Genomic DNA, 23,900 nt, shown 5'->3' with positions numbered 1-23,900 from the left:
CAGCACAGCCTTTGCTCTCTGCTGACTGAAGCTAGTAAGTCTTTTATGCATTCAGCCTTGGCCTGCAGCTATTGCCTAATGCTACCAGGCTGGTTGCTTCTCTGAATGTACACTTGTACTGTTTGCTGTGCGTTTAAATCTTTATGGGCATTTTAGCTTAGGTGTTCATTTCCAACCAGGTGACTTTTAACCAAGGTTATAGGTAACCTGGATCTGTATTGGCTTCTTCAAGAATGTGAATGTCATTCAAGGTTGTTTTACCATAAGTTGTCTGAGATTATCAGCCAGGCACTCAGAACTTGAATTTTGTCCCACTACACTGTTCCAGCCTGGTGCCTGCCTTTCATCTCTCTCCCCTTTGCCCCAGGTGTCAGGGCCCTGCTATTCCAGTAGAGGTAACAATTTGACAAAATGAATTCTATGATTAGAATCATAGACTCATAGAATCGTTTAGGTTGGAAAAGTATGGTTCTGCAGCATTACTGTCTCTGTATTCCAATGCTATCATGTCACAATAAGTCTGAAGTTGTGTGGTTGTGCTTTTCAGAGCAACCCTCCTCTCTGCCTCTCCTTGCCTCCCACCCAAAAAAAGACCCCAAAGCAACCACAGTAATGTCCCCTACTGAGGAAGTATTTCATGCAGTCACAGGGGAAGTGAAGGCAATGTCAGCTGTCAAATCTTGTGACAGCTATGTGATTCTCGTAGGAAAGGAATTTAAAAGAAGTCATGGCACAATCAATCTGTTGCTTAGTTATGTCAACAGCAACCCTTGGAATATGTGAATAAACTGATAAAAAGTTTTTCTAACAGCGCAAATGTTTCTGGCACTGTGCCAGACTTCAGAGAACCTAGTAATAATGCTGTCTCATGAGCTGCAAATATACTTATTTCCATCCGTAGTGCCACAGCTCTGAGGGCCTGCAGCAGGTCTGTGGAATTCACCAGAAATGTCCCTTTTCACTGTGAAAGGTTGTCTCCAAAACCTGCTGGAGTGACCAGTGCTTCCATCTATCGAGCCTCTGCTCTTTTGTCTTTCTCTCCTTTTAAATAAAAAAAGGTATCTCCTGGAGTCTTGCAATAAAGCTGTTTGTCCTTACGCTTATGCCTGACTCTTTTTTCCTCTCATGTTAGGCACATTATAAAATAAACCTCTGCTGACATGAAAAGCATAAAAACAGAATCCTGGTAGGGTTTTCTCCAGACCTGTCCTTTGCAGTAGCTGTTCCCTCTATGCTGAGTACTAAGGGACTCTAGGAGAAGCACATAACTAATTTGAGTCCCTTTTGGTTCAAGGGGTTGTAAGGACACAGAGAGAAGTGTTTAAAAACTCTGAAGCCCCATAGAGACTTGCAGGGGTGAGCTTGTGTGTCCTGACCTCTCTCTCTCTCTCTCTCTTTTTTTAAAAAATTGTTTAATGGTCCTATTTGTGTCTTAGTGGTACTGATGAGAACACCAACTTAAGCTGTAAGATGTTGTGGTCGCTATGCAAAGTATGAAGTGGCCCACGTATCAAGAGTACTGAACTGCGTCAGTCACCAGCGAGTGGGGTGAGAGCATCCTAAAACACTTAGGTAAAGTGTTTACCACCTGAAGTTCAGAATAGCTTTCTCTGCTTTCGGTTTGGCAGGAGTACAGTAGAATGAGTTTGCTGGTTCCCACTAAACTCTTCCTTATATAGCTTGTATGAGAGAAGCAAAAAGCTGCCTTAGAAATCTCTTGAATACTGAAAACACTCTTATTCTTCTAATTAGCTCATAAACCTGGTCTCTTAACTGGTAGGTAGCACTCTAGTAGTTTTAAAAAAAAAAGAAGAAAAAAGTATCTTTGTTTACTCCTTCACTATTTTCTGTTCATCCTTTCATCGGGGTAAGTTTTAGGCAGGAGTAATTTCCTGGCGCAGGGGGAATGCATATTTTAGGCTATTCTGTGGCTTTGCTCAATGGCCATTGGGAGCACAGCCGTTTTCTGGTCCCTAATAAAAAGCTTGTCAGGAGGACGGGTAGTGGGCAGTGACTGAGATGTGGGGAGGGTCACTGAAGGACTGTGACAGTCTGCAGGCACTTGGGAGGGGGAATATTGTGCGTATTGTATAGAAAGGTTTTTCCTCCTGAAGGCAAGGCCTGCGTGTAAAGTCTTCAGGGAAGCCCAAGACTTCCCAGGCTCATTTTTTGAGAAGTGGGTGACGCTCTGGTTTCTCTGTCAACTATAAACACATCACAGCTACGGATCACTGCTGTCCAAAGCCAGCAAGACTGGTTTTATTCTTGAATCACTTCAGTCAGTTTCATCTGATCATTTCACAGTTACCAAAAATAATGATCTGTAGATAACACTTAGAGAATACTCAGGATTCTCTCTGACTGCAGCTAAGGGGGTTTGCTGGCCAAAGTTCCCAGCAGCACGGCAGAGGCGGTGTTCATATTGAGGCTGGCAGTTTAGGAAAGGAAATATGGAGGGGACCAAAAAAAGGTGGGAGTGGTGAGGAGATGGGAGGTCACCTAAACCTTTTTGTCTCAACAGGAGTTGGTTTGTGTTTTGCCTTTGAGGCTGAGCGGGGGTGTGTGTGGGGTGTGTGTGTGGGGGGTGGGTGGGTGATAAGAGCAGACAAGCAAAGAAAGGGGCATTCAGAGAACTGTACACACCTTTACCTGGGGTTTCTCTGTATTGTGTTAATGAACTTCCATCCCTGAATACCCTTCTTTCTTTGCTTGGCTGTTCCTGTTACAAAACAACCACCCCCCTTCTTTCAGTGTATGCTTCCCCTCCCTTGTAGCCTTTCTGCTTCTTTTTTTGTCTTCTCCCTGCCCCAGTATGGAAAGGATATTGCCTCTCCTATTATCTCTCTATTTTCTCGTGTCCTTCCTTACAGTCCTTGTCTTTTGTTTTGTTGCTGCAAGTTCTTGAAGGTCCTCTATTTGTCCAACATCTAGCATGGTGAAGCCTTGCTCTTTAAATGCTCCTGTAATAAATAAAGTATACAGTAAGAGTTTTGTCTATCTTGCATCTGTATTGATCAATGAGAGTTTGCTCCTGTAATTTCGTTGCCAGTTATGGTTTGCTCCAGGACACTTACTGTTTCTCACGTATAAATTTTTATTCAGCTTTGAATGTGAACACTGTTTCTGTGAATAGTCACTATAAAGTTTAAAAAAAAATATCCTAAACAATGAGAAGGAAGGTATAGGTAAAGGAAAGCATCCAGTTGTTTTCTTGAGGCTTGAGTTCTATAAAAAACCAAAACCAACACAACACACCTGTTCAAGCAGGTCTTATTTAAAGAGCTGGGACTAGTAGGCAGTATATTTTCCCCTCGTACCATAGCTGTTGTGGTTTAAACACCCTGTTTCACTGCCTTGCTGCCTGCTGATTTTATTAGTTATGTAGTGACCGGCATGCTCTTGTAACTTTTTGTTTGCTGTTTGGTGACTTGCAGAGGAAGACCGGAGCTACCACTGCTAACAGTTAGAGATGGCTGGAAAAATAAATGTGCATTCTGAATTTAATACAACTTGCTTCAGATTTCTTTTCTTCGCTCACTCTGATTTTTGACAATAAAATGGTCATCACTGTCTGTCTCTCTATTTGTAGTTTTGCCAATTTGAGAATTCACCCTCATGGATTAGTGTTGGTGGATCTGCAGAGCTACAATGATCACACGAAAGGAAGAGAGGAAGTCGATCAGGTATGAGTGATACTTACCTTACTAGGCTTATCAAACTGCTTGGGGAGGGGGAGCCCCTTCTTTTCTTCAGGTCTATCAAAGTGTATCTTGGTAAAAGATTTTTAAATATCAGAGTTAGTTCAAACCTGAATGCTTACAGATGAGGAGTAGTAACGCTTATTGTAGTTGCATACACATTTGAGTGCTCATGCACACACACGCTTTCTCTTTTGCGTGTCCTGGGCCTCGTGTTCTTCGCTGTAAATGTTGTAAAGATAGAGCAGCCTTGGTTAGGGCTCAGGTCCCTTCAGACACCCAGGGCAGGGAGGCAGAAGTGATGCTCAACCTGCAACCTGGTGTATGAGACTTTTTCCTTCTCTAATTTGAGAGATGGGGAGCCTTTATACTCAAACTTCTTCCTCACGGAGAAAAATAATTTCATCTTTCCCAATATGAAGGCTTCAGAAATTGGATATTGCGGGGGAATAGGCCACTGCTTTGGCAGGAATGAAACTTTGCAGTGTTCTCATGTCCCCTCTTTGGCTGTGCCTGAAAGATCTGGCTATGTTATCCTGGAGGACAGCTAAACACAGTGATGATAGCTGCTACAATATGCACATTCTTGCTAGTAACGAGGCTAAAGTGACCAGCTATTTATTTGTAGTCTTCTAATGTTACATTTCAAAGCCTTTCAGTGCAGGTGCTACCTTTTATTGCCTTCCAAGTAGCCTAATTTTACAGATATTTTACATTAAGTGATTACCTATAAATTCTACCTCTCTTGTTTGCTGTTTCTGCAGCTTCTAAACAAAGTAGAAGAACGAATGAAAGAATTGTTTCATGGTAATATAAAAAGGGTGAAACGGTAAGTTCATACATCTACTTTTGCATGTGGCTTGTCTGCATAGTTGTTAAAGATAATAAGCATAATAAGCAAATCATGCTTTGCTGTACTGTGATGAATGGCCTGGAGTATGAATTTATGCATGTGGTTTTTCCCCCAATATTTTAAAATTGGTTTATTGCAGTATTGAAGACACTGTGAGGTTTGTAGTTTTGTTAAGCTTCATCTTCAGTATTGTTACTTTGGGCAAGAATTATTTCTTTAACTTGCTGCAGTGGTTGCATGAAATGGTGGGAGAAAATGCAACCAGGAAGCAAGAGCAGACTGCTCTGGAAGGGCTGGGGATCTGCAGATGGAAGGGGGATAGGCCAGGGCGTGAACCATACCCTCCAGGCTGCATCCCACAGCTCGTGGACAGTGGTGGCCAGGGTCAGCCCCAGCCCTGTGACTGCTATGCTGGGCTGTAGTACTGAAGCAGCTCTGAGGGCCACACTGGGTGTTGAGGGTCACCGAGTGACTTGGGCAGGCGTGGGCAGAGCTGCAGTGGGAGCTTGGGCAGGACCAAGGGTGAGGGCTGGAGCTAAAATGAAGCTCAAGCCTTTGGAGGTTTCCTGCCACAACAAGGTTTCCTGCTACTCTTTCTCTCACAGCTCTGCCCCTGCTGTGCCTCCTGGCGCTGGCCTCGGACACATGTGGCAAAAACCCTGGGGAACTTGTGTGCTTAGGGCCCTGCCAGGAAGACAGAACTGTTTTGTGGCAAATCCTTTTAATATAACTGAAGGAGGGAGGCTTTGCAAGCCTTCTGTCATTTTGGTTTACTTAAATGCAAGGTCATATATTCAACTGTAGGGATGCTAATGGTGGTTCATTGCCTGCTGCAGAAACAGCACGCACACTGGAGTTCCCCAGGGGTCTGGAAGGACACGGCTCATGTTGGTGTCTTCCTGGCTGCTGTCTGGTAGTGACTGACACCTGGCAGCCAGGGAGCGCTTACTGCAGGCACACAGTTGCTGGAAGATGCAGTGGGTGCTTTAAAGAATATAGTCAGAAGAGGAAATGGTTTAGGAAAAGTAAAAAGCAGTGTAAAATGAACAAGATTCAGTAAAGTCAGGAAGCAAACAACAAAATGGGAAAACAGCTAAGCAGTACTATAGCAGAAAGTAATCTGAAGGCTCTATGGGACCATAAGTAAAGTGGTAGTGATTTGAAAAACGATGTTATACCTTGAATATTATTTTTTGTGTTTAACAGTTGTACGTAAAACAGAGAGGTAGTTTTCTTGCTTTACTTCATCCTGGTGAAGCCTCGCCTGGCTCACAGTGTGCAAATGTAGATAATCTTGTGTATGTGTATATGAGGAAGAAGCTCTTTCTTTGAGGATATTTTAATACTGAAATATGTTACTGAGAGTTTGTGGAATCCCTGTGATATGAACTTGCTAAACGGGTCAGGAAAAAGTCTGCCTGAAGTACTCTAGATTAATTTGGTTGCCCTAGTATAGGAAGATGAACCTCCTAGAACGGTGAATCTGGCATGGATCTTGTCACACACACCTCAACTTTTTTCTTTTTTTTTAATTTCCTTTCCATCCTTCTGGTGTTAGCTTCACACATGCAGCTCCACTAGAAATAATGCTGCTGGAAAAGTTGTATTGTGCCTTTTTGTTGTCGTGACCGTAGTGAATAGATGCTCTTACTCTCACCGTGCGCTGCCATCTTGCGGCTTACTGAGGGTAGAAAGTATTTCTGAAGTGTTATTAAGAATCGGTAGTGCATTTAGAAGAAGATTGTCTATGTCTGGTCTTCTGCTACACCCTCCTGGAAAAAAACCCAACAAACTTAACTCTCTGAAGTGTGTGTGGGAAATCTGATGAACTCTGCCTGTGCATTTTGCTTGAAATGGAATACAATCATTGTGATCATTCACTGCCGTTTCAAATATAGTTTGTTTTTACAGGTAAAATGCTGATTTGAACCAGGATACTTCTATATGGAATTAAAAAAAAAAAAACACAAACCACAACCAAACAAAAACAAAATGATCTATGCAGATGCTTGAAACACTTAACAAGTCAACTGGTATCAAGGGTTGTGCTTATACACTGCTGGGTGACCTGGCTCAGTTTGAAACTCTGTAATAGTTCACTTTTTGTGTTTGCGTGTGTATTTAAAATGTCTCTCAGTACAACTTCAGAAGGGTGAGATCCACTAATCTCAAGGAAAAGGCATTCTTAGCTGAGCTGAAGATGGGAAGAAGTTTTGTCGTCTTTTTTTGTCTCCATTTTGCTTTTGTATTGTATCCATTTCTATTCATGAGCTGATTCTTCTGCAGAGGCTTGTATGTTATGTAAATCCCCTCTCTTAAGGTAGAAGGAGATTCACGTGCATGTTGCAGAAGTTGTACATAAAGAAGAACCATGTATATTTAACATATAGCCGATAGCTTTCTTGTATCCACTGAGTGTTAAATCTTGCAGGTTTTATTAGATCCCTCTTGTAAATATTATTTACTTATTATGGTGAATCCACAGGATGTTTAGAGGGATTTTTTTTTTTAAATAAACATTCTCAAATGTTTTGTGATCTCATTATTTCTTTCTAGATTGCCAGCCATTTTGAGAGGAGGTGTCATTGATAGATATTGGCCCACAGCTGATGGGCGCCTGGTGGAGTACGACATAGATGAGGTTGTTTATGATGAAGATTCACCTTTTCAGAATATTAAAATTCTGCATTCAAAACAGTTTGGGAATATCCTTATCCTCAGTGGGGATGTTAGTAAGTATCATCTCCTTCAAGGATCTTTTGCGTGAATTTGTAGGAAGTTCTGTTTTCTATCTTGCTATGGCACAGTTTTAATAGATTACTAAGAGTCATGGTTCTGATGCTGGAAGTTACACATATGCATGTACACATACGTCTGTTTCCGTATTGCATATTTTAATCAGAAAGCCTTACCAATATAAAATCTAGAGTATAAAACAAGATTTCTTCTTTTTCCAAAGTCGTCATCTTTGCTGTGGAAGGTGGCACAGGAGAATAGAAGTCAGTGTTCTCTGGCACAGCTTACTCTGCTCCTTTCTTTCATACTAGCTTTTACCTGTTTGTTGCCAGTCCAACCTCTTGAGGGCTTCTCTTTGACAGTAAAAGAAGCTACTTCATCGGTCTTCAAAACACGGGGGAATTCTAAAGAAATATAAAGAAGTAGGAGCTGGGGTGGGGGGATAATCCTGCTGCTCCCTTGATTCTCTGAGGGAATTACAGGCTTGGTGGATACAGGACAGCTGTATCTTAAACCATTTACCTGCTTTTTGGTGAACATCTTTTAACTCTGTCTTCTTCAAAATGTTCAGTTGGACTCTTAAGTTAATCATAAGAGTGACCCAGCCTATATGGAAGGGTCTTTATATGAGATACTCTGTGCCTGCTAACCTTTGTATTTTTGAAAGTGAAGTTGAGAGAAGGTGGGCTACTGTTCTTTTAAGTTGGATAAGAATGCTGTTTGCTAGAAAATCGAGCCATCAAGGAGTAGGTTTTGTAAAATGTTTTAGTGCTTATGTTGAAAAGTACTGATCGAGTTAAATGAGTGATGTTGCTGTCTAGGGATAGAATACCTAATTTCAGTCTAATGGCAGAGTAATTAAGAAATTTGACTATAGCTTTTTGAAATAACCAGAAATACCCCTAACCATTCAGTTAGCTTTCTGCAACTGTCAGGGGGACTTCTGTGCAGATGGCAGCTGAAAAGTGTTGTTACTGAATTCGTTAGCAAGGTATTCTCTAATTCAGTTAGAATTGTATTTGAAATCACCAAATTAGGTATTCCATACTTCCAGCCAGAAATTTTCATCAGAGTTTCATATGGATATGAGGTTTTGTTTGAGTGTTATCACAGTATGCCTTGTAGAAAGGGAAGTATGCCATTACTTATTTACCTTCCATGGAATTTTAAAATACTGCTTTGTGTCATTTTGTTATTATGCACTTAAAAGCGAAGTGCTGATGGCCAGGCTGAATGATAGGCTATGCCATGATGTGCTGCTGCACAAATCTTTGCCCTGTAGCTCAGAGCTGTTATTACAGTTTAGGAATGTTGCCTGCAAGTCAGCAGAAAGCATGCTTCAGGGCCCTTCAGCAGTTAGGTGTTAATCGTCATGCTTCTGCTTCTGTGCAGGGATCCGCTGGGGTCCATCCAGGTTGCTCTTTTTAGTTGGGGTCCAGAGTGTGCTTTCAAAAATCTCCCAATTTTGTCTCTTGCAGCACTAGTCTGAGGTAAAAACCCACTGAAGTATCAAGTGTGGCCATCGGGTCCTAAGTACTGACAGTTTTGCTCTACAGCTTTGTTTCTCTTGGCACACAGTGCTTCCTGTAATGCTGAGGTAGCCATTGCTGGGTGTGCATTGAGAACTGGAGAAACCCTGTGTGGGATTCTGAGGAGGATCTCATTAGCTCTGGTAAATCACCAGCCTCCTGTTACCTGGATTGTCTCTGAGAGCTGGGTTGTTCCTGTAGATGCTCTTGCTTTGGTCTGTATTATATCACCTTTGGATTAATACCAAATTAATGCCAATTAATGAGAAGAATTAAAGATGTAATGTTTCTGTCCAACTCTTTCTCTTCCTTCCGTTCAGATCTGGCAGAGAGTGACCTGGCATATACTCAAGCCATAATGGGCAGCGGAAAAGAAGACTACACTGGGAAAGAAGTGCTAATCCTAGGAGGTGGTGATGGAGGTATACTATATGAGATAGTCAAACTGAAACCAAAGATGGTTACTATGGTAGAGATATCCTTTGACAAATGACTGATCATTCGTTTCAACATTTTTAGCCTGTGTTTTCTGCTGGTGTCTTAGCATTGAGCACAATTAACTATCAGGTTCTGATTTGTGTGGGGATATAGGGTATAAAATGAAATTTCTTTTTATCATTTTAGAGAGACCCAGTGACTACATATTTGTGCATCGTTATGTAGCACGTGCTTTCAAGTTCGCAATCCATACTATAACTCTCGAGTAACAATTTACATAGAACTGGAAAGAAACGCTTCTGTCATCAGACTGATATCTTCTCTGATAACAGAAGACAGGTCTGTCAAGTCTGTGTATTGGGCTAAGTTCTGCTTTCTTTCGTTCTTCTGTTTTTCTAAAGAAAGCTATAAAAAAAAAATCCCTAGAAGCAAAAAAGTTTAATCAATAGGAATGTCAGGACTTGGTGAATTGTGTTGGTGGCAGAATGACCCAACTCTTGCCCTATCTTAAAAATACCGGTACAAATAATGTTTTCAACATTCTGTGGTTCAGATAGTTTGTAAAGTATACCGCTGTTAGCCATATGAAATGTTGATCATCCTAGGTTTTGGGATCCACTTGCTAGAAACTAAAAATAATTGTTTTAAAAATGTAGGTTAAAGTCTTAACCTAGTTTAGGTTTATGGGGTTTTAAAATACACCATCCTATTGTTCACATTTCAAGCTTTCACAGTAATGGTAACCTAAGGTACCAGAAATACTGGTTAAAAACAAAAATAAGCACTTCCTAAACCTCTGACTGAATCTGGAGGCGAATACAGGCGAAAACTGGCTATTGCAGTATGTATACCAAGATACACATTTTACGATTCTTTTGTGAATGTCACCTTTTTGAGAATTTCTTTCTGAAGAAATAGCAACTGTTGCATGTACTATTTCTGGAATGTAGAATGCCTTAACCAGCTTCAAACATTGACCAAATGGTGATCGACGGGTGTAAAAAATACATGCGTAAAACATGCGGAGATGTCTTAGACAATCTGAAAGGAGAGTGCTATCAGGTAATTTCTTGATTTTCTTTTGTTAGAAGTAATATTTCAAATACAGTTATACCTAGCCTGGAAGACTGCTATGGGAAAGTTTTGAGGCAAAGTGTTCTGATTTTTCTTAATTTTGGGAAGGATTTTTTCCTTCTTTATGACACTTCTAAATTTCAGTAACTGGCAGTGGGATTTGTGTTGGAAGTATACATTAGTGTCAAAATATTTTAACTCTGGCAAAATCTATTGCCATTACACTGCTAGTGTATTAAAAATAATAAAAAAAAAATAAGTCATGTATCCCTGCAGTAAATGTCTTCATGGTCCTGCATCTGACAGAGCTTACAAACTAGCCCAGGTGTAATCTGACATCTTCAATGGAAACCTTTTCTGTTTTCATTATTGCTCCTTAAGGCTCTCACAGGTACTAGTTTACAGGTGTGAGCTAAAAAAGCATGCGAAAAACCTAACAGAGATGTCGCATACTGCTTTGCATGCATCATTGGCCCTTAACAGAAATGCCTTACTTACTCGTCTGTTGGGAGACTGCTAACTTGTTACCATTTGGTGGGTAGAACAGTGGTCACCCAGCAATTGGTGGTGACAGAGCTAGGAAATTCAGTCCTGTAGTGCCTATGTTGTCATTGTCATAATTCCTACAACTGTTCCTCATTTTATATATGATGTAAAAAGTTGAAAACGGAGCCTAAAATTAAATGCACATTTAATTTTGTATTTTTCCCCTCCTCTTAATTCCTGTGAATCCGCATTTGTTCCTTTTAGCTGGTCAGTTTTAGGGTATTTTGAGGACTAGCTACAGTATTCCATTCTTATAGGTTCTAATTGAAGACTGTATTCCCGTACTGAAGAGGTATGCCAAAGAAGGAAGGATGTTTGATTATGTAATTAATGATCTGACGGCTGTTCCAATCTCCACATCTCCAGAAGAAGGTTAATCTTCTAATCTATTTTCTTAAACTTTTGAGGATTTAGCATGTTTCTGCCCTTCTGCTGCATAATAGTTGGTAGTTTGCAACAAATATACTTTGAGTCTTGCCCTTTTAATAGCAAATCTGAGAGACAAAGAATGATAGTAACACATATATTCTTTTTGAAATTTTCTTGAATGTTAGAAAAAAATTTGCAAGTGCCTAGGACTAGAATAATATCAACTCTTGGAATTCTTCAGAAAGTATTGGGGAGTTCACACTCCAGTAGATTTTTCCCCACTCTATAATTTCTTGGAAATGTCTGGAAAATTGCTGTGAAGAAAACCAGACACACTTCCACCGTCGTTGCCATTGTATATGGGTTGTGTGCGGTTTTTACTGGTGGGTTTTTTTTTTCTTGGTTTGTTGGGGTTTTTTTGTTTGTTTTGTTTTGTTTTTTTATTAGGATATGGGATAGCTACTTTTTAAATAGTAGATATGTTGCAAGTCTTCAATATGTAATAGTGAACAAGCCAGTACTGTGCTGTTCTGGTTTTAAATCATATCCTATATGCAGATTCCACATGGGAATTTCTGCGGTTGATTCTTGACCTCTCAATGAAAGTCCTGAAACAAGATGGGAAATACTTCACACAGGTATGATACCTAGATGTAAAAAAAGTATTGCTTTATATGTATTGCAATCCGCATTTTTCAGGTAAAAAAAAAGGAAGGGGACAAAACCAAACCAACTAACTAAAAATCTACTAGCAGGCTGTTTCTTTCCTTTTAATGACTCATTAGGGATTTTTGCATGAAATTTGGGCTTTGCAAACTGACTTGTCTTTTTTCATTATTTCAGCTGAATTTATAGTACTTGTGTCTTTGAATTTAAAAGCATAACTTCAAGAATCAGCTAGGCGTACTACAGAATAGTTTAGCTGTAAGCAATTCTTGGAAAAGCAGAACAGATGTATTTTGTAAACAAGTACATGGTTTTTAAGCTAATGTTTCCAGTTGTAGAGTGTAAGACATGAAAATTTGCCATCCATAAAGGTGTAAGAATTTGACATAGGTGCAATGGGATAAGAAAATTAGTCATTTGGGAGTAAATACTCTCTCTTTGCTTGTTCTCCACTCTTAATGCAAGTCACTGAAGTATTTCATATAGTCACAAATAAGATTTTGTCCTTGTGTATGAAGTTTTTAATGCAGCTCTTTTTAAAAATAAATAATTTAAAATTTGTATACTTTATCGATACAGTATAGCCACCTCATGGATAATATAATTGTGGCATAGCTTTCATCTAAAGATACTTTCTGTATGTAATCCTGAATTCAGAATGCCACAAAGCTGTGTGCAATTGTACAAAGCTGTGACAAGACCCAGCAGACGTCTGAGTGAAGTATAAGTCTCTGAAGTTGTATTTCTTTTGTCATGCCCATACCTTAACTAGTCCTCTGATATGTGGAGCATCTAAGTACAGCATTTTGAAATAATTTTGTTAAGCTCTGAAATAACCTAGCTAAAATTATGCATTTGAATTCTGTTCCTATCAGCATAGAGTTTCTGAGGTGTGTAAAGGAACTGGTTTACTGTCAATTTGACAGGTTTATAAAGAAATGCAAAACTCATATAATGAGGTTTTTGGCAACTTTAATGTGCTGCTTTATTTTAAAATGCTGTAGTTGTATGGGCAAGATAAATTATCTTGTGGTTGAATTGTAAGATATGACTAATATGATTGTATCACACTGTAAATCTTAATGGCTTTTCTATTCTGTTAATAGTGGAAATATATATCACAGACTTTGATGTTGAAAGGACACTGTCTTTTGGACAGAGCAAGCATTTGTGTTGCAGTTGTTATACTTGTAACTTACACAGTGAGACTAGCTGACTTTATTAGAACATATGTAGCTGACTTTATTAGAACTCGGTAAATGTATGTCTGTGGACAGGTGTCTGTCAGACTTTGCAGAACAACTATGGGAAGAAGCTTGTGCTGAAAGCTGGGGTGATGGCTGTGCTGCAGCCAGGGTACAGGGAGGGGTTTTTGTGTCAGCTGAAGCCAATACAGGTTCAGACTGGTGCAGCCCCGCTGCCTGCCCTGTCATGGTGTGAGGAGGCAACTTGGCTCTCCAGTATTTCTGCTTGCTCAGGAAGAAAGGACAGCAGTACTGAACTGGCCCTGGCGGGTTTAAGCCATTGTGAAACTGCGCAATATCAGCTTCACGGTCCCAAAACAACAAGGTGGGACAGGATGGGAAAGATACAATATTAAAACTGAAGCAGCTTGAATTTGGACTTGTGGCTAACTGGTAGCCAGTGAAAGGGCTGGAGTATAGAAGCAGTGTACTCTGGCAACTTAGTCTTCCTGTGGGTGTTGGAAAAAGGAAAACTAATACTGGGTCAAAAAGCTATCAGAGCTTTTGATATATCTACTGATACACTACCCAGCCCATTTGATGGTCCTTGTAGCCTCTTCCCAGTTGGGTCTGATGTAAAAAGAATAACAAACAGAAAAACCCTCAGAAAACTCAGTAGTCTGATCATGGGAATAACAGAATTTTAGGTGTGCTTTAAATAAAATCATGTGTCTACAACTTTCTTTAAATTAGGTTTTGAATTAAACTAATTGAAACTAGGTATCCAAAGGATTGGGTTAGACTATGGACAGAAGTTCAAACATGACCACTACTGACTGTGGTAGCTGAGCTTAGTTATGCACTGGGAACTCATAAATGGTTTTGAATGCTCTGATGCGTTAGCTGTTAAATGCCAGGGGTTTATAGCTCTGTGTATTAATGTTGGCAAATTAAGTTACTTTTCTTCCAGCTGTCTACTTCCAGGATGCTTATCTTAGGTAGCAGGGCTGTACTTTACTTGCTGGAGGAATCACGTGGCTTTTAAGGCAGTTGTGTTTTAAAAATCCAGGGCTTCATGTGTCCACCCCACCCCCAGGCTTTCTTGAAGCACGTTTTGATTCTCTAAAACATAAAATATGTTAAATATCATCAAGAAAAGCGGCTGCAGGAATGTCCACTTACTTGTTAGAGCCTGACTTTCACTATGATGAGGAAATGCCTCATAGGGGGGAAGATGCTGCAAAAGGGTCATTGTCCTGTTGGCTACTGGCCAGCAGCTGTAGTTGCTGCTTCTGCCTTGGCATTGTGTTGTACTAACGTTTGAATTTCTGTCCTCTGATAGTTCTGCTTGCAGGGTGTCTTGTTAGAATGTCATTTATTTCAATGCTCAAGAAAAGCTTTACCCAGAAGTGAAATGCTGTTCACAGAATGCCAGCCTTTTACATACTGTATTGGTGCCTGATTCTCTAAATGCCAGTGCTGGGAAAAATAAATGGAAATGCTCATCACCTCTTCATTGAGCTCTGCACAAGTTTTGGAAAACGTTCTATTCAGCACATGAACTGTCGGCAGGCAGGGTCTAGAGCTGTCTAACTCTAGATAGATGTAGTTTATCTGAGATTATAAAAAGAACTAATTTTTTGGCATGCTGCTCTAACATACTTGGTTGTTCCTTTGGGATGCTGTGGTGATCCTCAGTCTCCAAATGCGAATGCAGAATATGCTTTTACCACTAGGTGGAGACTGATAACTAATATTGCCTAGCAGTTTGTTAACATTTATAGAGAGATTCTGTCTGTGAAAGGTTTTTCAGACTATTTATTCATATTCCTAGGGGATGCAAGAACATATGTGGTCAATTGTAGGATGAAGGAGGGACTTTTTGCTTGTTTCAGCTCTGGAAAGATAGAAAGGGCAGTTTATGGATCTAATTCTCTGATGCTGTAAGTCTGTGCTTAAGTATATTGGGGGAAAAAATGCCTCCATACTCACTCTATGCATCCACAAATAGTAATTGCAATAAGAACAAAAACTTACTTTTATGAGTAGCAGCCTTGCTTTTCATGTCCTTGCATTTTTAGCTGTGTCATCCGTATTGAGAATCTTGCAGCCTACATAGGACCTGGACAAAGGAGGGTGAGCTTTAGGGCCCTTAGCCCGCAGAACTTGCAGCCCTGTCTGTAGGTTTAAGACTTGAGGCTTGTTTGCAAAAACTGACATAATCCCAATATTCCAATGCTTCAAGGTCATATGGTTTGCTATATTTCTCTTCTTCCTTATCCTTCTGAAGCTGATGCTTTGAAGTGTTTAGTAATGGGTCTGGGTCTGTAAGGTGCTCAGTGTTGCCTTCTCCAAGGGGAGCCAGTTACAGTGCAGGTTCCCAACCATCACAGTGGAGAGAAGTGGGGGTCAGTGAGAATGTAAGAACTTGGAATATCCTGAGGTCCAGTTGCATCTCTAATGGATGTCCCCAGTGACTTATTTCTGAACACATCAAGTTTTTTTATGGCATTGGACTTCCTAAAAGCCAGTATGATTTTTAGATTGCCCGAGTGATTTTTTTTTTTTTTTCAGCTTCAGCAGAGTATGTGTACTTGCTAGATACTAATGTGATATGTTTGTGTTTTTTTTCTGAACCATCCCCATCTTGTGCTTTCCAGGTAGCATGTGAGGATTGTCCCAACAGCTGTGAAACTGTGCTCTGTAAGATGCAGAGACTGATAGTAAGGTTACCTCTGTGTGTCAGTGGATTACATGTAGCTAGGAAAATGCCTTTTTCTATGCTAAGTTTTTGCTCTGCTGATCTAATCCTTTGAGGTTGAGCAGGCTATCATTTTCAGCCTGTTTATGAAGTGGAACCTTTAAAAATACCTCTGAACAGGAATTTGCTCCTTCCTAGTATGGGTCATCCAGCCCAGGCAGGATAGAAACAGTCTCAGATCACTCACAGGTTTGCGTTCCAGTAAACAGCACTAACCACTGGTGCAAGGGATCAGATGTCTCCCACACGGATGTGCAGCCCTTCACCAAGCTGTCACTTCCTGGCCACTCTCTAATACAATGTGGCCCTGCCCTCTAAATGTCCAGACCACCGTGATGTTGCTCCATAGTTACACTTCTTTTTTTGGCTGCTGTGTGGGTTTTCTAATTAGCACTTCCAAAGAGGGAGCAGGGTTCTCCTTGACTGCAACGTGAAAGGAGGAAGAACGGATGTACATCCCTGTGTGAGCCTGTGTGATTTCTTGGTAGTTTGGGGGTCTTTATGGGATGACAGACATTTAATTTCCTTGTGTTACTGAGAGTTTAGTTTTGAATCAGTTGATTGTTTGGCCAGTGGAGATACCTTACCTTGGCCATGTTCAACTCTGGCACTTTGTCGTTACAAAATAAAAATAGAAAGCCATCTTAAATTAAAAATAAAAATTAAACTTATCTAGTATACTGTCACAGACAAGGATGACCAGTAGCAATGACATGTAGGATAAGACCCATAAGAATACCATGTGTAAGAAATGGGCAAGTATGGAGAGAGACCCTTCCATCTGCTTTTAAGTCTCTAGTGTACTTTTTAAGGTTGGAGGAAGCAGAGCGGCCTAAATTCAGCCTATAATCAGTTGATGAACACATCCCCTTTATAGGTGGGTAAAGTTTACTGGAAGTTACAGAGTTCATTTAAACAGATTATTATTTTTTTTTACTACTTATTTTAAGGAATATTTTTTATTATCTGCCCAGAACTGTATTTATTATTTAAATTTGTTGTGCATTGTGCTGTAGAAATGTGAAAACTAAACCCATGGTACTACAGAATGTATGCCTTATGAAAGCCCAGAAGAATTGGAGTTGGGAGATAGGCACTGAGCAGACTCAATGCAAAGGCTGTGAAACAGTTTGGAAATAGTCAGTCTTAGACAAGGTTTTACAAGTACAGATCAGTTAATCTCAAAGTTTAAAACTACCTCAAACACTTTTGTGTCAGAGAGATGCTTGTTAAGGAGAAAAAAATATGCCAGCATTCCCCCATTTCTTCTCTGTCAAACTGTTTGACATGGAACAAAGATTAAGTAAGGGGGGGTAAGCAGGGGAGTTTGTTAGGTTTTTTGTATGTGCTGGAAATTGACTGAACAATGTGGGAGAAAAAAGAAAGTCTGATTTTGCTTATTTCCCTTTGAAAAGATATAATTGGTGAGTCGTTGGCTTTAAAACTTACTGAACACTGTTCAATATTATTGTGAGTTAATGGTGGCTGTTCAGAACAAAAAAGGTATTGTTCTACCACATAACTCTTTTCATGGGGGGGGGTTTAAAATGAGCGTAGATTATTAGATGATCACTGTATTGCATTCTGGGCTTGGTTCCCTGTGTATTTTAGCGACACTGTAGTCCTAGTTGATAAAGCTGGTCACTTCTTACAGAAAGATGTTAACAATAGTGATTTTTCAGTAACTTTTTATTGAAATAAATTCATCCAAGTTTTGTAGATATGATTTTTGGAATTCTTAGCTTTTTGTTGAGTAAAGACAAATAATTAGAAAAAAAATGTAACTGTGCAGAACTATAAAATCCTGTGGTGTGTCTCCAGAAGGAGAGTTTAATAGAACAGCCAGGTGGGATGTCTGAGCCTTCAGGTAAGGTCTTGATTTGGAGATTGGAGAGTAGTGCGTTTGGAAAGTAGAAATTACTTATTGGCATGTTTCATTGTTCCTGTAATTTGTTTTCCACACTGTCTACAGTGATTTCTCTGTTGCTGGAGAAGGGAGAAAGGATGAAATACTGAAGCAACAGGCTGGGAAACTGTGGATCCTTTTATCTCATTGTGTATCCTATTAAACTTTCTCTGGAAGAGTGATATGCTCCATAAATTACCTAGCAGTGTTTTCTATTTATGACTCAAATTACACACAGAGGTTGTTTTTTTTTCTAGTTTTCTTTTGCATTCAGTCTGATGCTGAAACAAAATTGTACGTTTGGTAAGGGGCAGCTGAACCAAATAACTGCTATAGTCCCCTGGATAATAACAGGTTACTAAACGAGTACCACAGTAGTCTGGTCATTGTTGTGCTTTGTGCAGTTGTGCTTGGTTAGTGTTCATCTCTCACCTTTTCACAAACCTCTTTTGTTTTCTGATACCCCAAACCAAATATGATATATTCAAGATAAAGCATGCCATCTTCCTTTACCAAATAAACAAGTACGCGTTTGTGGAATATGATCAAAATGATAATCAAACACGTTTTATGCAAGTTCTTTTGAAAGAGAGCTTTCAAGAATTATGATTTTTTAAAAGATGCTCTGTATGGGATTTTTTAATTTGAGGTTTTCTTTTTCACTTGTGAAAACTTGAGCACAATGCAAAAAATTCATTGAGCATGATGCCAAAACTTCAGAAGAACAGTAGGATGAAGTCCATGACTGTAAGAGAGCTATAGTTTTTAATTAGATCTAGCTCTTTTGTCTTAGTTAAACCATCTGCATTCTTTTACAGTCAGATGTGAGTTACACATGTTATCTAAGGGCAGGAAGGGACAAGATAACCTCATTCAGTAATAGGGAAAAAAATCCAAAATTGTGTGTGTGTGTGTGCGTGCGCAAATGTTTCCAGAAGTCATTCAGAGCAGAGGGAAGATACTGCCATTCCATAGGTGGAATCTATTGCTTTAGGCTTTCTTGTTCTCGTCTCTCTCTGTCTAGAAAAGTTCAGGGCTTTTAAAGATCAAAAGCAATACTCTCCTCAGAAGTGCTTAGCAGGAAGGTTTTTGGCCTGTCCAGTCATAAACAGAGAGTCATCTAGAAACCAAGAAGCTGGCTGTATTAGTAAATGACTGTTTCTTCCCTTATTTTTTTGATTTAACTAGACCTTTTTCTGTCTAATGCATATCCTCGTATCATTGAGACTAATATTCTTGTGATCTGAGATAAATAGCGAACTTTTGTGCCTTGGGTCTCTTGCCATCGTTTTGTGGGACTTTGGCTAATATGCTAGGTTACTGAGAACTGTGTATTCATTAGCATGAAAGTTCCCTTTTTTGTTGTCATTTGTTGTCTTCCGTGGTAAATGTTCCTCCACTAGAAGTCGTAAAATATGTGGGAAAGCTGAGGATTTTTATGTTGAAAGTAACTCTGGAGAAATGGTAGTTAATGCTTCTGTTTCTACTGAATAGAAATCAGAAAAAGGAAGTAGGCTTTATGCTAGGTCAAGGTAAAAGGCATTTATACTGTAAGCTAGTAAACCCAACCATTGGGGAAGGATGGGGACAGATGTCTCCTGAAGACGTCTCATCCTGCCCCACATATGACCAGATATGCACATGCTGGGTGGTCAAGATAGATTCATCATCGTCATATAGCTTGCTATTCATATGTGGTGTGCAGCATGGTTGGGCATCATGTTTGGGGTCTATAGGTTGAGCTGAAGATTCTTGATGGAAGTGGTGGAGGTAGAAGACCACAAATCAATTTATCTGGCTGTCAGTGTGCTGAGGACCATTAACATTTCCCCCTTAACCAGAGTTGCAGAATGTCTTAAGCCAATGCTGTGCCATGGCAACAATGTATTCATACTTGGTTGGTCTTTATTTAGAGTCTTGTACCTGGAAAACTAAAACTGAGTAATTTGTAGACTGTGCAGTGGTGACTATATCCAACTTTACTCCATTTTAAGTTAGTGTCCAAATAACTTGTATTTCCCACATTCTTCTTAAGATCATTGTATTTAAGGTTGTAAAGTATCAGCTAGTCTACTCAGTATGTGGGCAAGAAAGGCAAGAAACTTTGACCAGAAGTTTTTCATTAAACTTGCACAACTGTGTTTTATTGCTTTGTGTAGTTTGTGTTTGTTCAGTCTGGTGTTCTGTGGGCTCACTTATTGCTAAATCTTCAAACCAATTATGGATATGGATAGTCACTTTTCTAATTAGACCTTTCTCTGTATGGGAATCCCAGGTATATGTTGCAGTAACTTCTGCTTGTTAATACTTAGCTCTGGACAAGGTTGTGCTTGTAATTAGGAGTGGGTTTGGGTTTGGTTTTTATTTTAATTCCTCACCATTTGTAATCCTTGAGATGTGTTTGTATTCCAAGATCTATTTATTTGGGTAATATTTGTTTGTCTAGGAAGGAATGCTGTGAATTCAATATGTGTGATATTTCATAGTTGCCCTGTTAAAGAAAGATCATCTAGGCACTGTTATTTTTTTTTGTTGAGAAAAGAATACTACTAATATTCTTAAATGAGATAGACACGGGTCAAAGAAAAAAAAGATTATAAGAATCACTTTCTTTTCAGAAGCATGATACACAGAAACTCAAGACAGTGTAGCCTGCAGCCACAGAACTTCTGTATAAACTGATTTATTTTGTCATATTGCTCTGTGGAAGAATCTGTTTAAAGTGAATAGTTTATAGGGTTTTTTATAGTGCATTTAAATGTCGTAAGACCCAGGCAATGTTAAATAATTGAGAAAATCTGGATGTTGTAATACTGTTTACTAATACATTTAAGCAATCATAAAGAAAATGGTTATTGAGTAGATGTTATAAGTAAACAACACATGGTGGTCTGTTTTAAGTTGAAGCTCTAATGTAATGGTTGCTTCTGCTAGTGAGAAGATAGATAATCCCCCCCATACTTGCCCTTTCTTGAAAACATACAAATTGTTGTTTGCTGTAGGCAGAATGAAGGCAAGCTGTTCAGTATTTGCCTTGTAAATATTAAATATTAAGAACAGCATGTATCTGGTTCTGAAGTATGTGGGAGCCTTGCATTAATGTCAAAATGTATATATTCATCTGCAATTTTGCTTGATTGTAACTGGGACTTTTCTTTTTTTCTTCAGGGAAACTGTATCAATCTGACGGATGCCTTGACTCTGTATGAAGAACAGCTTAGCAGGCTTTATTGTCCTGTGGAGTTTTCAAAAGAAACTGTGTGTGTTCCTTCCTACATGGAATTGTATCCTTAAAGACTGGAGTGGAGAGTGTGTGTTAATAGATCAAGCAAGCTTAGGTTGCTTGGAGGTAATGAACTCAAGTGCGAGAGGCAGTTCTAATTTAAACACTATTAATGTTTTTTCATAGTAAATTAACTACTGTGGTTTTATTTTGAGGATAATTGCAGGAATTATTTTTTTAAAGTGCCATAAATTCACAGCTGATGAAATGGATCAGCACCTTTCAAGATCAGGCTATGTTTTTGTTACTGTTTTTGAGTGTTGCCAAGTGTATTGTTATGTGAGGTAGGATAAACTGTATGATGAGGGTAATGTTGCCTGGGAGTTCTGGCAAGGCTGTATCTTCTTTTTCTTTTTTCTTTCACAAAAAATCCCCAAACTAACTTCATACAGGCTAGCATGATCCAGATCTTTACATATTCTCTGATAGGTCTATTCTTGAACCTACAGCTCAGACTGGATTCTTAATAGGGAAAAAAAAGTGATTCCAAACAATCATTACTAGCTAGATTTACTGAAAAAAATATTCCAAGTGGAGGGGTATACACATTTCTCTGAAACATCCCATTCCCAAAAATAACCCTTCAGATTTTCTTCATTTTGTGGGTGGCAGGCAAGTTACACAAGGAGCTAGAAGTTTCAGCTTCAAACCATTAGCTCTAGAGGGACAATTTGATGTGCTATAGGGTGGCTCTGCTTGCTGCGTTTGCCTTGAGTGTTTACTGCTTTTGCATGATCTCCCAAGGAATGTTTCTGCAGGGTAATGCCTGCTGTGGCTGTCCCTCTCTTGACAGGAGAGATCTTTGCAGGATCTGCTTTTTCATAATATGTTAAGCATGTGAAACTCTGCCATAGCCTTTCTTCTGTTCTCTGTGTTCATTTTGGCTTCCTTCTCTGTCTCTAATCTTGATACTGTTTAATGCTCCAGCCTGCTGTTCTGGACTCCATACTGACTATAACAAGCTCCTCCTGTTTCTCATTATTGTCAGCTCTCCAGTGGAACTCAGATTTCATCTTAACATTTTCAAGACAAAATAGAAAGAGTGAAAGAGGATATGAAGATATTTGCCCTTGTAGCTTACAATTTCAGACAAACTGATTACTTTTGCCTTTACAACTGCCAGGCCTTAATGCAACACGTATGTGGTTTGAAGTATACATCCTCCGAAGGACTTCTGAATACTTACTGCATTGTTTATTTGGAAGTATGCAAAATATTTCTAAATTAATTGAGTGGCAAATGCTACTTAATTCCTTTGAAAAATACATTTAAATGTTTCTACTAAACTAACAGATATGAAATATTTTTAGCAATAAATTTATTGAAACTGGCCATTAAATAGGTATAATGGAGCTTGAAAGCGAACAGTTCTTAGAGAAATGATGCAGGCTTTATCAGTTTGCTTTTTCTGAATGAATTAACAATGATATAATGATATAAGTACAGGAACGTTAAAGAAGTCATCTTGATGGCTTCAGATTAACCCATTTGACCTTGGACTTCTGATAGCCTTTTACCTGCATTTCAGGAACAGGTTATCTTCTTTCTTGAAATGTAAAGATTCCCAAGTAGGAATATGTGTGTGAATGGAAGGTTATATATGCTGTTTCACACATGACTCAGAGATGTGATAGTTTGCAGTAGAATTGTGACAAGTAGTGAAAAATAAGGGGTTTATTTCTTTCCGAAGAACATGGCACATTGGTGACATTCATTTAAGTGCCTGAAATATCTTGAGCCATTGAACAAATCTTTTTCACTTACGCAAATGTTCATTTTTGTAATCTGACCAAAAGTTACCTGAATGCAGCCAAAATACTAAGCTGGCTTATTGCTTCTTATTGTTACTTGTTTTGCCTGCTTCAAGAATTGTTGTTGTGTGTAATTATTACTTGAAATTCTGGTGTTTAGCAGTATTGCTGGAGGGTCATCTGAAACTGAAGTAGCTGTTGACGTAGAAGCCAGTTCCCTATTTTATGGAAGGCGTATGTGACTCTGAGGTCTCCACCAGGACTTTATGGTGAACATAGAGGCTCCTATCTGGAGTGGTGTGACTGCACTGTGTAAACAGAAGAGTGTATATCTTTATGTGGTTTTACTAAGTTATAAATCCCAGAAATTGATGCCTTCCTCTGCAGGTGTTACTGTAGCTCTAAAGGAGGTGATGTTCACGTCTGATCCTCCCATTTGCTTCTCCAGAAGCGCATGGAATTACGTAGCTCTGACCTCTCTCATGTGCCCAGCATGGCAAGAGAGCTCTTCAGGGTCAGTTGTCTGTCCTGCCGGGAGTATCTCAGAGAACTGTGGTTTGAGCATAGCTTCTCTATGACTCTGTTGAAGCTGGGTCCATCTGCCCCGAGAAGCAGCAAAAAGAGCACTGATACAGCTGCTCTGCATTTGCTTCTAGCTCAGTCTGGGTGACATAAAAAGGTCTGCTTTCTGAAAATTGTTTCGGTACCTAAGGCAAACACCGGAGAATCTTTTAGAGAAAAGCCTAGGCGAAATTTAGATGTGTCTGTTAAGTGAGCGTTCAACAGAACCCCTGTTGAGGCAGTTAAGAGGCAGTATACTGTTAAATCTTTGCCTGGTAAGATACCTGGATGCCTAGTGTTCAGCTGCTGAACATCTCAGTGTTAACTTTGCATCTGATTTTGTCTGTGTCAGGGGTTCACAGATTAGGTAGCTGGATGTCTCTCTCCTATTCAAGCTTGCTACTTTACCATTGGGAAGATGAGCAAGAGGGATGCCAACTTTGTGAACTCCTGACTGAAGTTTTGATCGCTTTTCCCAAAGTACTGCTGTGGTTTATTCAATGGTTGCAATGCAAAAATATGCACCACTGAAAGTACACAGCAGG

General features: G+C 39.5%; 1 protein-coding gene across 4 annotated transcripts in view; it reads left to right on the top strand.

The window, feature by feature from the left end:
* The window catches only part of SMS (spermine synthase), a 45,750-nt gene that overhangs the window by 18,425 nt on the left and 3,425 nt on the right, over positions 1 to 23,900 (top strand). For 3 of the 4 annotated variants that reach the window (XM_035888559.1, XM_009648792.2, XM_035888560.1), the window contains 8 exons: positions 3,590 to 3,683; positions 4,463 to 4,527; positions 7,108 to 7,283; positions 9,137 to 9,291; positions 10,227 to 10,316; positions 11,132 to 11,246; positions 11,802 to 11,881; positions 20,929 to 21,044. In XM_035888559.1, coding sequence (XP_035744452.1) covers positions 3,590 to 3,683; positions 4,463 to 4,527; positions 7,108 to 7,283; positions 9,137 to 9,291; positions 10,227 to 10,316; positions 11,132 to 11,246; positions 11,802 to 11,881; positions 20,929 to 21,044 — 891 coding nt within the window. Of the gene's footprint in view, positions 1 to 3,589; positions 3,684 to 4,459; positions 4,528 to 6,462; positions 6,640 to 7,107; positions 7,284 to 9,136; positions 9,292 to 10,226; positions 10,317 to 11,131; positions 11,247 to 11,801; positions 11,882 to 20,928; positions 21,045 to 23,900 lie in introns of those variants that run through there. The other variant, XM_035888561.1, reaches the window with a different exon arrangement.

Source organism: Egretta garzetta, unplaced genomic scaffold (genome assembly GCF_000687185.1).
Source record: "Egretta garzetta isolate BGI_Z169 unplaced genomic scaffold, ASM68718v1 scaffold111, whole genome shotgun sequence".
Taxonomy (NCBI): Eukaryota; Metazoa; Chordata; class Aves; order Pelecaniformes; family Ardeidae; genus Egretta; species Egretta garzetta.
This window is presented reverse-complemented; position numbering and strand designations above follow the sequence as displayed.